General features: G+C 46.8%; 1 protein-coding gene across 6 annotated transcripts in view; it reads right to left on the reverse strand.

Moving 5' to 3' along the window:
- HYDIN (HYDIN axonemal central pair apparatus protein) overlaps nucleotides 1–14168 on the reverse strand; it is a 389826-nt gene that overhangs the window by 93321 nt on the left and 282337 nt on the right. For all 6 annotated transcript variants that reach the window (XM_038538390.1, XM_038538392.1, XM_038538391.1 and 3 more), the window contains 5 exons: nucleotides 12703–12840; nucleotides 9883–10066; nucleotides 7260–7401; nucleotides 5120–5279; nucleotides 2891–3514 (listed from right to left, as the gene is read on the reverse strand). In XM_038538390.1, the coding sequence (XP_038394318.1) occupies nucleotides 2891–3514; nucleotides 5120–5279; nucleotides 7260–7401; nucleotides 9883–10066; nucleotides 12703–12840 (1248 nt within the window). The remainder of the gene's footprint in view (nucleotides 1–2890; nucleotides 3515–5119; nucleotides 5280–7259; nucleotides 7402–9882; nucleotides 10067–12702; nucleotides 12841–14168) is intronic.

Genomic DNA, 14168 nt, shown 5'->3' on the forward strand with positions numbered 1-14168 from the left:
CCTGTGACATAGCGCTCTGCAGGTCTTTCTAGACCCCTGTGCTCCCAGACCAGGCTGGGGCTCTTGCCGTGGGCGCTCACTATACTTCTCTTATCATGGTCTTAGTCACCTTATCGTGTCTGTCTCAGCAATTGGATGATAAACTCTACTGGGACAGGAGCCAGGGTGATATAGCACAGGGCCTAGCACACAGTAGGCACTCAAAGGATATGGTTTAGAGGCCAGCTCTTAAGATTCTGTTGTCTATAGTACAGAGTTGTTCCTTCTGCTTTCAGAGTCCATGTTAACCTTTCATTTACCTTTTTTTTTTTTTTTTCATTTACCTTTAAATGTTCTCTCTTTCTGTTGCTGAAAGTAAGTTAGGGTTGGAGCAGGTCCGGTACAGCAAAGAAAATAAGCCAAAGTTTTGGGAATTGGGTAAAGGATGGGAATAAGGAGAGAAGCCAAAAAGAAGAGAGAAAATTCATTCCCCTCTTCTTCTCTGATATATACTGAGTGAACATCCTCCAGAGCAGGCTGCTTGAAAATTTAGCAGCAACTCCCTTCTCAGCACAGAAACCCCTCAGAATAAGCATGCTATCTCTACGTAAGTTGTCGTCATGAGGGTACATGTGACAGCCCATCAAAGCATCCATTCTGTGGACCAAATGGGCAATTAGGCTGAACAGACACCTGTCTTCATGGAATTCTGGGTTTCTAACCCAGGTCAGGCAGCTAAAGACATTTCTTGACTAATGCATAGCCAGCATGAACTCCTAGGGCTTGAATGTCTGTGAGGGAAAGGAATGAATATTTGTGCCAATTATTAAATGGAGGCAGGGGTAAAGAACTGTAACCAATAGCCTAACCTGTGACTTGGAGTGTGGAGAGAATGAGAAAAGGCCAGAAGATAACCTTGGCTATAGTACTGGCGCATAAAATAAGGTAAGAAGAGGTTCTTTTTAAAAAAACCCTATTTCTGGAGAGAAAAGTGGCCATGATTCCTCACTGCAGGCTGAGTGGAGGCAGAACAGTAAACGGAGTGGTATTGGTGTCACGTGTTCCCCAACTGTCTTCGGGCCTCTGGCCCACCGGGACCACTGCTGTGAGACTCTCATTGTGAGGCCACACCACACCCCAATCTGCCCCCTTGAGGAACTGCCTGTGTCTTCCCATCATGTTGCTCCCAGGCTCTGTTCCCTCCTTGTTAAGGCTGTCTAGTTTCTGCTAAACTAAACCAGAGATCAGCAAACTCTGGCCCCCTGGCCAACTCTGGCCTGTTAGTTGCTTTTGTAAATAAAGTTGTATAGGGATAGAATCATGTACACTGGTTTATATATTGTTGCTGGTTGTGACAGAGGTTGTCGGGTCTGCAGCCTGAAATATTTGCTTTCTGGTGTGTTACAGAAAAAGTTCATCCATGGACAAAAGGCTAGAGTGACTATCTCCTTCAAACCACCACCTAAGGGGCTTTGGGTATGCCATATTTTCTAGGATCAAAAAGCTGTGATTTCTGTTACTCTAGGAAGCTTGTAGGAACAAGATTTACAAGTAATTGAGACTCTTGCTTCACTCCACAATATATCTATCTTGCCAACCTGTAACACCAGTACTGTCAATATTAAAAATCTTCTCTAAAAATCTGTGATGAACTTAATAAACTCAACACTCCCAAAAGCCAAATAATACAGTTAAAAAATGAGCAGAAGGCACGAATAGACATTTTTCCAAAGAAGACATTTAGATGGCTAACAAACACATGAGAAGATGCTCAACATCACTCCTCATCAGGGAAATACAAATCAAAACCATGATAACATACCACCTCACACCTATCAGAATGGCTAAAATTAACAACACAAGAAACAGCAGGTGTTGGTGAGGATGTAGAGGCTTATGTGGGAGAAAGGGGAGCCCTCTTGCACTCTTGGTGGGAATGTAAATTGGTATAGCTACTCTGGGCAACAGTATGGAGATTCTTCAAAAAGTTAACAATAGAATTTTGATCCAGCAATTGCACTGCTAGGTATTTACCCAAAGGATACAAAAATACAGATTCAAAGGGGTACATGCAGCCCAATGTTTACAGCAGCATCAACAGTAGCCAAACTACGGAGAGAACCCGGATGTCCATCAACTGATAGGGATGGAGAAAGAAGAGGTGGTGTATATAGCCACCAAAAGGAACGAAATCTTGCCATTTGCAGTGATATGGAGAGAAGGTATTATGCTAAGTGAAATAAGTGGGTCAGAGAGGGGCATCTGGCTGGCATGGTTGGTAGAGTGTGCGACTCTTCATCTCAGGGTTAGGAGTTTGAGCCCCGTGTTAGACGTTAAGCTTACTTAAAAAGTAAGTCAGTCAGAGAAAGACAAATACCATATGATTCCACTCATATGTAGAATTTAAGAAACAAAACTGATGAACATAGGGGAAGGAAAAAAAGAGAGAGGGAAGCCAGCCGTGAGACTCTTAATGAGAGAGGACAAACTGAGGGCCGCCAGAGGGGAGGTGGGTCAGGGATGGGCTAGATGGGTGATGGTTATTAAGGAGCCCACTTATCATGAGCACTGGGTGTCATATGTAAATGATGAATCAGTAAATTATACTCCTGAAACCAATAGTACACTGTGTGTTAACTAACTAAAATTTAAAACTAAAAAAAAAAAAAAAAAAATCAACTCTATAGGCAATTTTTTTTATGAGGTTAGTTGGAATAATTTAGACCTGTGGAACTTTCTATGGATTTTCGCCAACTAGAAAAAAGTCCTGTTAGCCGCTGTTGTCTCACATCCAAAGGAGCCTCAGAGATGAGTGGAATTAAGGGGATACGGAAAGGAACACTTTAATGGCAACGAGCACAGAACCTGCTACCTGAGTCATCACATCTCCATCCTGGAGAAGAGTCTGTACCTGATCCCCTTTGGGGAGCCTGTCATTCTCCAAGGCCTGCTTCCAGCTCAAGCCTTCGAAGTCAGGCGTCTGGATGTTCATGAACGGCACCCCCAGATCCTTCTTCCCCTCGTGGTGCTCCTCCTCCCCCTCTCCCTCTCCTGCGTCACTCCGCTCTTCCAGCGCCCTGAGCTTCTCCAGGCGCTCCCTCTCGGCCTTCTCCCGCTCCTGGCGCTCCTTCTCGGCTCTCTCCTTCTCTGCACGCTCCCTCTCGCGGTCCTTGCGGCCTCGGCGCCCCCCTGAAGGAACCTGGCGCTGGTCATCGGGCTCGTGGGGCATGTCCTCGGCGGTGTGGTGCAGCAGGATGCCCTGCTTCCGGTCCCAGTTCATGAGGATGTTCTGAATATCCTTTAGAGTCAACTCATAGGCCTTAAACTTCTGGGCCAAGTGCCTGTCGGCATCCTTCAGGAGGTCCCCTTCGCTGTCCTCTTGCTCCTGGGCCAGGGGAAACCCAAGCATATGGATATCTGCCAGCTGGTTCTTTCTTCTCCTGTTTGGATCCTCCTTCTCACTGATATGTTCCCTGACAGATGCTTTCCTTTCTAGTGCATCCATCTTGACCTCTAGTTTGGAAAAAGTCAGAATCTAGAAGGTAAAACACAGAAAGCATGCTTGAAACAGTTCTTTAAGGGAGAACAAACTGCATAGGAAGAGCAAGGTGACATTGTGTTTTGAAAGAAGGCCTCCCAGGATTCCAGGCACTTCTTCCATGCACACCAGGGCTGGGGCTGTGTCTGAGAATCACCGCGGGGGTCTTTGTTTAAAATATCCTTTCCATAGTCCTTTGTTGGGAACAGATAGGAGTTTAGAATTTGGCTATGCCCTCAGGCTTTTAAAAAATAAATATGTATTTATTTAATTAATCTCATGGAGAAACCAACTTGATTTTTTAAACTTGCTGTGGGCTCTGATTTTCTTCTCCCTTGGGTGAAATCCTTGGGGAGGCTCCATAGGTTTTTGGTCATTCTTTGGTGACCTATAGTCCAGTTGATTCTGATGATGATTGCCCTCAGTACAGCCCAAAGCCCCTTCCCCAGTGACAATACTGCATAAGGTCGGGCCTGGAGGCAGGCCTAGCCAGGGTTGGCTTTCCCCTTGCCTCACTGTACCACTCCTCCTCCACATATGTCTGCACCTCTACACAGACTGGACAGTGTGGACAGGTCGGTGCTGGCAGGGCTGTCTCGGTGAGCCGGGACGGGAAGGGCTTGGCTACCACTGTATCTTTCTCCTTGTCTCTCATGCCAAGACATGGAGAGTTCTGTTCAGATATCAAGATTTCAGGCAGAGGACTTTGTGTGGAAGGAGGGGCCACAGAGGGACAGGGAGGGCTTACACTTGGAAGATTTTGGGAGCCCAGCACAGAGCAGCCAGCGGCCAGTAACAGCCTATATAACTTCAGGCCTGCTTGCTTCTTGTGCTTGTTTTTGCTTCTTGAGCTCTATCTGCTTGTGAACCCTGGACACTAATTCCTCTGCTCCTTTGTCTACCCCGATGTGGTCACTGTCTCTTGCTCACTTACTGGGACCAGTCTGCACCTTGTCTGGGAGTCTGGCATTAGCTTCACCCACAGAGCCTCTGGTGTTGAGATAGCCACTGTGAACACCTGCTAGCTACCCTTCTGGGCTGTGAGCGCCACCCTGGGCGCTGCCTTGGCTCTTCCGCCTTTCCCAGGTCATGGCAGCAGACAGGTGACTTCTAAACTTTGGCAGGCTGATAAACTATCGCTACTTGTCTGCCAGGTCAAGCTTATGTTAGTTGTCCCTGACTGTTGTCGAGATGAGCTCTCAGTAGAACACAGGGCCTCCACTGACTTTGTGGCTAACTGGAGGCAAGCTGGTAATACCAGCCTATTGGGCATCATCCAGCAGACTTGGGAGGGACAGTGGAGAGAGCAAGGTTTGTGGTCAGATATAAACTGGGTGAGGTCCTGGAACTGTCTCTCTCAACCCCAGATGGGGCTCAGGCCTCTGAACCCCCGCAGGGCAGAAGGGGTGCCATAATAAAGTACAAGCAGAGCTCTTGGCACACAATCAGCTTTCAACAAATGCTGGCCCCTTCTCTCCTACCTTCTGCTCCGCCATAAAATCTAAATAGTATTGGGTCAATTTTGTAGAAGGGAAGGGTACCAGATTGATGGGCTGGTTCCTCTGTTCTGTCTCAGGTTAAGGAGCAAGTGAGGGTTGCTACCTGCCGGCTTGTCTGAGATTTCTTTGGGATAGGTTCCTCCTTCACTGGTCCTTGCTTTGGCCTTTTGATTCTCCGTTTTTGCTCATCTTCTTCCCTTTGTCTCTCAAGCTCCTGCTGTAGCTTCTTTTCCTGCATCTCCCTTGCCAGTCTTTCCAGCTCCCTTCATCAAATCAGGCAGAGAAAACAGAGTTCAGAGCCCCTCCTCTGCATGGAGTGTCTAATGGAGGGACATGGGAAGAATTTTCTTGGGCATAAAAAGAAAGAACAAACAGAAGAAATCTGGGAAGGAAGGAAGGGAGGGGAGGGAGGGGCAAGGGAAAGGAAGAAGAAAAGAAAGGAGGGTCTCTGAATGGTCATTCAGCAAAACTGATTAACTCAAACTCAACTAAGAGGAATTCACAATCTATTTCTATTCCAATCCTCTTTCATAGGAGAACAAGGCAAGGGCTGAAAATAAGCTTGATGTGAGCGGTTTTTAAGAAGTAACTTCCAGAAGTGCCTGGGTGATGCAGTGGGTTAAGTGTCTGACTCAATTTTAGATCTCAGGATCAAGGAATCAAGCCCTGCATGGAGCCCTACCTACAGCCCTGCGTTGGGCTCTGAGCTCAGTGGGGAGTCTGCTGGAGATTCTCTCTCTCCCTCTCCCTCTGCCCTTTTTCCTGCTCCCGATTGCTCTCTCTCTCTCTCAAATGAATAAATAAATATCAGTTCAAATGAAGCCCAGCTTCCTACACTGTCATGTCTAATGTTCAGACAACAAGAAATTGTGTTTTAAATAGCAGTCCCTAAAGGCTAGCTTGGAGCCATGGCACTGGATCTGAAAGCCACATTCCTCTTTCTCTCTCTGTCTCTCCCCCTCCACCCTTCTTCCCTCCCTCCCAGCTATGGATTCAGCTATACCTGCCCTGCTGCCAATGGCAGGGTGGGTATTAAGTACAAACAAGCCTGGAGAGGACAGCATTTCTGAAAATACAAAACCTATCTGTTTTCATCTCTAGGAATCCCTGGTTGATCCTGGTTTCTGTGACTCTCTACCCACTGAAGCCAATTCTTCATTACTGTGTGTGTGTGTGTGTGTGTGTGTGTGTGTGTGTGTGTGACACAAATAAATCATTGCTGAGCTTTGAGGATCAGATTCATATTTTCTAAGTCTACCATGAATTCCTGAAAGCAATGACCTGGATGAGAAAGAAAAGAGACTCCTTAGGAATCCCAAAGCTATGCCTTTTTTTTTTTTAAACTAGGCTTTTTATACTCCAGAGGATTAGGCATTTTTACAATGGATCATGCAGATAAAGAAATGAGGGCATACTATAGAGGCAGAGAGGACATAAAAGCTTTTTTGGGGTCAGTGGGAGTAATCAGAGGTAGAGGGAGAGGAGAGAATGAGGTTAAATAGTAGGGCAAATATCTTGGCTCTATCCCTTCCAATGTTTGGCATTCTATGGAGGGTAAGCAATATACCCTCCTCCGCTGGCATGTTTAAGATCTGAGGGCAGAAAGGACATATATCCTGCTTCCTGTACCTGAGATAGCCTATGTCTCCTGGGCCCCAGGTGGCATGGAGGGGATCTAATCATTCCTGTGTGGTCCCCAATGATGGGCACAATAATGGCCAAGAGCCTGCCTAGGGTCCCTGGTGAACTTCCCAGGCTGAGCATCAAGTGGGAGAGGCAGCCAGAATGCAGGGGACAGATACCACCACCAAAGGTCAAGATGGTGGCCGGGGAAGGAGAAATGGCCAAGTTCTGGGGAATGGCCATTAAGCTCACGTTAAGAGAGTGGCCCCTTGGTCAGCAGCTGCAGACACCTAAGTACAGATGTGTGGGAGGGCAGTGGTCAGGGGAAGCTGGTGGGAGTTCCAGGACAGCACAGGGGCCAGAAGTGTCCCCCATTACATCATCTAACCTCCCCCCTAGTCTCAGATGCCCTCCAGAGAGAAGGAAGCAGTGGAGAATGGGAGAAACCCAGAAAGGCCGCAGCAAGGAGCACCCTCAACGGGTGGGGTGCTTTCCTGCTCTCAGCAGGTCATCCTCCTGGGTCTCCCTCTGCTCCCCGGAAGGTGATCCCAGTCTCCAGGATGGGCTGTGTGTTACTCGTGGGGTGACCACCTCCGCGCTGGCTAGTGCTTGCCTCTGACCTCTTTTTCCTCTCGCGGAGGGCCTGCTGAACCTCTCGATTGAACGTGACCTTCTCCTCCTCTGTCATGGCATCGTATTCTTCCTCGTCCATGTTCTGGAGACGTTCCTTCTCTTTCTCCAGTGCCTCCCTGTGTCTGTGCTCTGGGGAGGGAGCAGAAACAGGGGGGCGGGGCGGGGGGGGGGGCGGTAAGTTCCCAGCCTTGGCTGCACGGACCCTCAGAGGCTTAGCTCCCAGCCCACACAGGCTGCAGAGGGTCTAGGCCAGGGAGGGGGAGCTCGTGCCACAGCTGCGTTCCTGATCTTGGGGGGCCTTCCTTCACTCTCACGGTTCCAAGCCCCGTCTCCATCTGGGACAGTAGTTCCAGAGATGTCCACATCCTAACCCCCAGAACAGTGAATATGTGGCCTGGCATGGCAGGAGGGATTTTGTAGATGTGATTACACGAAGGACCTTGAATTGGGGAGACTGTCCTGGATAGTCTGGGTGGGCCCAGTATAACCACAAGGGTCCTTGTGAGAGGAAGGCAGGAGGGGCAGAGTCAGAGAAGGAGATGAGACCATGGAAGCAGAGGTCAGAAGGCGGTGAAGTAGGCACCATGAGCTGACGAATGCAGGTGGCTTCTAGAAGCTCAAGAATGCAAGGGAAAGGATTCTCTCCATGGAGTGAGTCTTCCAAGGAACGTAGCCCTGCTGATACCCCGCTTTTAGGACTTCTGACTTCCAGAACTGTAAGATAGCAAATCTGTGTTGTTTGAAGTCATCAAGTTTGTGGTAATTTGCTACTGCAGCGATAGGGAAGTCATATGCCACCCATTGACTTAATCCATTAGGAACATATGCCACCACAGTCCTCGGGGTGACACAGCCAATTTGCAGACCAAGGGGAACCATCTTCCACACCCTACAGATTCCAGATCCAGAAGTGTGATTTGCACCCAGCACAAAGGCTTTCTCTTCACACTCCACTGACACAATTTCCCACCTTACATTCTTGTAGGTTTGAGCTTTGGGCTCAGAGAAATGTATCTAGAGATCTTTCTCTGACACTTACCAAAGGATAGAAACAGGTAAGAATAAGGATTCTTCTTTTACAGGCTGTGATGGGGATCAAATAAACAATCCTGTAAAGCATCTTGGCTGGTGCCTGGCAAATTCATAAATGTTCAGTAAAAAATTAGATTTTAATATAATAATGTTACTGGATGCTGCCTTAGGACTTTTTCAAAAGCAGATGATTTTGTGAAGAGGAGCCTATAATGCAACTGTGAAAAACTTCAATCTGCAGGTAATTGAGAAAATGAAATGGGACGTTTTCTTCTAAGTTGATGATAATGGGGAAATTAACTTTCTGGGAAGCCAGGAAGCTGGAAGTTGGACCACTGCTGGGGAAGCCTGGTCATTCTTCCTAATTTTTCTCTAGATGAGAATATAAGGAAGCAGTCTGAGCTCTGTTTAAGAACTAAGAGAGCTCATGTTTCTAATTATTTTCTTAAATGGAAAAGCATTATGATTTGTGTAGATTTTTCCAGAAGGGAGAGGTCAGGCCAAATAAGGAAGGGCAGTGAGTGATGTGACCAGAGCTGTGGGCCAGAGCAGGACTCTGCATCCCAAGGACAGGATGGCCTCCTCCCCTGAGGACCAAGATTTGCTAGGTCTGTGTCTGACCAAAGCGGGAACTCAAGCTAACATTACTCTGTGTGTGTGTGTGTGTGTGTGTGTGTGCCTATTTTCAGTCATTGAAATATTTTTCAGGCCACTGATAATGACAGAAAAAGCAAAGGTTTCACAGTTACACAGACCATACTAATTTGCTGTATGATCTTTTCTTTTTTTTTAAGATAGATTTATTTATTTATTTGAGAGTAAGAGAGGAAGAGGGGAGAGTATGAACGGGGAGGAAAAGCAGAGGAAGAGGGAGAAATAATCTCAAGCAGACTCCATGCCCGGCACGAAGCCTGACATGGGGCTCAACCTCACGACCCTGAGATCCTGATCTGAGCTGAAACCAAGAGTCGGATACTTAACCAACTGAGCCACTCAGATGCCCCTTTGCTGTGTGATCTTACACTAGACTTTTGGTATCTCTGAGACTCATTCTCCTCATTTGTAATAGGGGGACAATGATCTTCAGAGATTTATTGAGAGGATTAAATCACCCCAACTGCCATTTAGAAACATTTCAAGAGTAGAGAACGTTGGTGGCAGTGCCTGGGATGTGGCAGGCTAAAATGTAGAAGTTGGTTTGTAAAGGTTATCAGCACCTCTAGACTGTCAGGAAATGCCTGGGTGCCGTAAACAAAACCAATCAGCCAACTGGTCACCTGAGTCAGGATGGGACTGGTGATGTGTTCCCCTGGGGTTGGTGGTGATCACAGAGAAGACAAAGGGACACAGTGTGCTGTTGGGGGAAAGGGGAATGTGTCTGTTATGGGTTCATTCCTTGTCCTGTAGTCTCTCAGCAGGTCACCTGCATCTGCCAGGCACCTCCCAGGGTGGAGGTGGGCACTGGTGCGATGGCAGATAGAATAGTGTCTTCTCCTAACGGGTCGCCGTGGAGGGGGAGCATTGCAAAAGGCTTAAGGCTCTGCTGAAGGGACGGCCCAGAAGGGTACGGGGCCTCACCTTCCTGCTCCTTTTTGGCTTTCTCCTGGGCCTTCATGGCTGTGTAGTCCTGGGCCATGTTGATAACGTAGATGTGCTCCCGGTTGCCGATGGCCTTCAGCAGGCAGAGGAGAGCCGTCGCTGCATTCCGAGCGAAGAGGGTCTCGACGCTGTCGAACACCACTCCTCGGAAGCAGTCGCTCAGCTGAAACCGCAGTAAGAGCCAAGACAGTTACAGGGATCTGCCCTACGACCCAGCAATTGCACTGCTGGGGATTTAGCCCAAAGATGCAGATGCAATGAAACACCGGGACACCTGCACCCCGATGTTTCTAGCAGCAATGTCCACTATAGCCAAACTGTGGAAGGAGCCTCGGTGTCCATCGAAAGATGAATGGATAGAGAAGCTGTGGTCTATGTATACAATGGAATATTTCTCAGCCATTAGAAATGACAAATACCCACCATTTGCTTCGATGTGGATGGAACTGGAGGGTATTATGCTGAGTGAAGTAAGTCAATCGGAGAAGGACTAACATTATATGGTCTCATTCATTTGGGGAATATAAAAAATAGTGAAAGGGAAAAAAGGGGAAAGGAGAAAAAATGAGTGGGAAATATCAGAAAGGGAGACAGAACACGAGAGACTCCTAACTCTGGGAAATGAACTAGGGGTGGTGGAAGGGGAGATGGGTGGGGGGTGGGGGTGACTGGGTGGCGGGCACTGAGGGGGGCACTTGATGGGATGAACACTGGGTGTTATTCTATATGTTGGCAAATTGAACACCGATAACATATAAATTTATTAAAAAAAATAAATTGAAAAAAAAAGACAGTTACAGGGGCCACAGTCCCTAAGTTCTCTACGGAGAGCGCTGCTCATTCTTTCCATTGGGGCTTTCATGGGGGCTGCGGTGGGCTCTGCACACCTGCGGGGCCCCAGTGAAAATACCATGAAGCCACCCTTCCACTTGCTACTTTCAATGTGCTGCTATGAAATACAAGAGAAACAGACACATATTTTATCAGTCATGAAGGATCTTTATTATCTGTATTTGTAGAGTGAAAGATTTATTCTGCCTCTATGGAAAATAAGGAGAGCAAACTGGGTGTGAAAGTGAGGGTCAGGCAAGGCCTGTGAGGTTCAGGGACCGCAGACGGGAAGGCGCGATGTTCCCATCACCGCGTACCAGACAGCAGCAGTAGCAGGTGGGCACTTCGTACCTTCCTCCGTGTTATTAATGCCTTGCTGTGTAGTGATCTTGATAACACTAATCATTGAACGGCACCCTCTGCTGGAATGCAGTGTTACTCAAAGGGCAGTACATAGGCTGGCCACCCCTGGCTGGGAGCTGATCACTACCAGTTTTGCGTTTTTTTTTTTTTTTTTTTTAACATTTTATTTATTTATGAGAGAGAGAGAGAGAGAAAAGAGGAAAGGCAGAGGGAGAAACAGACTCCCTGCTGAGCAGGAAGCCCAATGTGTGGCTCGATCCCAGGACCTCAGGATCATGACCTGACCTAAAGGCAGTCACTTAATCCATGGAGCCATCCAGGCACCCCATAACTACCAGTTTTTGATGAGACAAGAATCTTGTGTCAGAATGTAAATCAACAACATCACTAAATACATGATTTACATCAACTGCTAGTTTTTGTTTGTTTGTTTGTTTTCTTTGTAGCACGACTGCCAAGGAAGGAAGCAGTGCAAGCTTCATGTTTCATCAAAGATTGGTATGTTGAGTAGGACGGCTCGACAGGTTCACTTTGGGCTGTCCCAATGATTTAACCCAGGTACGTGGCATACCTGCACACCTATTGGCCCTCCTGGCTCAGATAAGCTAACAGTGACAGCACCAACACAGTAGCAGTTAAACATTACTATGAGTCATTTCTGGTGATGACATTCTTCCCCTCCTGGGAAGTTCAGGCCCTGTTTTGTTATATTTAATTGTGCAACTAATATTGTGGCCTTAATTAAAAAAAAAAACAAAAAAAAAAACAAGGCAAGTGGACAGCTCCAGGACCTGGTGAGCAATGTAGCTCTCTGTCAACCATAAGCAGCAAACAGCCTCAAGTGGTACCCCTCCCAAATCCTGCAATCTTGTCTTCTTTAACTTAGAAACTGGAAACATTTATTGTGTTTCTTGACTTTAAAAGTAATTATCACTGTGAAATAAGTCAGAAACATATGGAGATAACTAAAAATCCACTATCCTGCTAACCAAAGATAACAACAGTTACATGTGCCTCTAGAGTTTTGACTGTTTGTATGATATACACTTAGAAATATTTTTATAGAAATGTGTTTGTGTTTTACATACTATCTCATAACCTGCTTTTCTCAATAATATATATTTTTAAAGATTTTATTTATTTATTCATGAGAGATACACAGAGAGAGAGGCAGAGACATAGGCAGAGAGAGAAATAGGCTCCCTGTGGGGAGCCTGACATAGGACTCTGTGAGCCGAAGGCAGATGCTCAACCTTTGAACCACCCAGGTGCCCCTCAATAATATATTGAAGACAAATTTTTATACCAATTAATATAGTTCTAAGTTCTAACTTTCCATGGCTCCATGTTATGATTTTTAATACATTACTGTAGGGCTATATAATAACTCTTTCTCTCTCTCTTTTTTAAAATATGTAACCTGCTCACTGGTCCTTTAAGGTGAGTGGCTTCGGGATGCAGACTGCACCAGGGCCAGGGCCTGATGAGGCTGTCAAGAGGACAAGCAAATGAGTGTTGGGGCTGAAGGAACCCATCTTTCCTCTCCAAGGCCTCTGGAGATGGAGTGTGAGCCCTGTAGCTCTGTGGGGGTGGGCATGGACTCACCTGGATGCGCTCGGCCAGGATCTGGGTGAACAGGTCCTCAGGGAGCACACAGCTCATGAGCCCGGTCTCACCTCCGATACTGGCGCTGATACTGAGCCGGCGCTGTGTGGGCCCTGAAGGCAGCGGGCTGGAGGAAACCTGTTGGCAGGAGAAGGATCAGGAGTTAGAATCCAACGTGGTGTCCCAGCAGCTCTCACATTTACAAGCCGTATGACCTCATGAACATCGTGAAATCTCTCTGGGTCTCATTTCCTCATCTGTAAAATGGGGATTGTGTTGTAAAATGGCAAATTCCTATCTTCCTTAAAGAACTGTTGTAAGCTTCAAGTGGGAACACGGTGGGAGGTGCTTTGTACATGTACTGAACAGCATGAATTTATTCATTCATTCGACAAATATTAATTGAGCACCTATTATGCATAAGGGACCCCTCTAGCCCTAGGGATGCAACAACAAACACGGATGGCGGTGTTGAAATGGGGCAGCCAGAAAAGGAGCACATGATCTACAAATCAGCAGCACAGTCTCAGGTAGTGACAAGTTCCAGGGAGAAAAAGTGTGAGGTAAGGGGCCAGAGAGCGGTGACAGGGTTGGACAGTAACATGAAAGAACGAGACAAGAGTCTGAGAAAAGTCTTTGCGTGAGGGAACAGTAAGCTCCTTCCACATGAGTGTACTTGCTGGGGTCTGGGGAGCACATGGGAGCCCAGTGTAACCGGACTGAGTGAGCAATGGACAAGATGGTTGGGCTTCGTGAAAGTCTGAGACATAGTCAGGTGTGAGTATGCAGGGCTTGTAGACCATAGCAAGGAATCTGGATTTTATTCCAAGTGTTATGGGAAGGTGTTGGCATGTTTCAGGCAGATACGTAATCTGGGTTTTATTTTTGAAAGCCTACTGTGCTTGCTGCTTGAGGTGACAAGAGTAGAAGCAGGAAGCCTAGTTAGTTAGATATTTCTGTGCTTCAGGCAGGATGGTGGTGGCAGGGATGAGGATGGTCATGGTAGAGGCGGGGAGAAGTGGCTGATACTTTTTTTCCCACATCCCATCCCACAAGGACTTGGTGCCCCTCTTTCTTTCACCTCCACTCCCAACAATGAACTCCTTGAGTTTGGCCTGATCAAGTTGGAAAACAATAAAGTCATTTATTAAGAAAGGAAATACTGAGGGAAGAGCAATTTTTTTTTGTCTTGTTCTGTTTTGGGGGTAGGCAAGGATCACTTTTTGGACACAGACATTTTGAGATGTCTCTAAGCCATTCTACAGAGATAGTGAATGTGAGCTTGGATGTATGAACCTGAGCTGGGGAAGAAATTAGGGGTGAAGATAGAAATTTGAGGGTCACATGCATACTTGAAATATTTAAGTACTTAAGCCATGAGATCACCTATAGAGAAAAGGTAGATAACAAAAAGAAAAGAGTAGAGGACTCAGTTCTAGCCTATTCCCAAATCCTAAGGATCTAGA

The sequence above is a fragment of the Canis lupus genome, chromosome 5 (assembly GCF_011100685.1).
Source record: "Canis lupus familiaris isolate Mischka breed German Shepherd chromosome 5, alternate assembly UU_Cfam_GSD_1.0, whole genome shotgun sequence".
Lineage (NCBI taxonomy): Eukaryota > Metazoa > Chordata > Mammalia > Carnivora > Canidae > Canis > Canis lupus.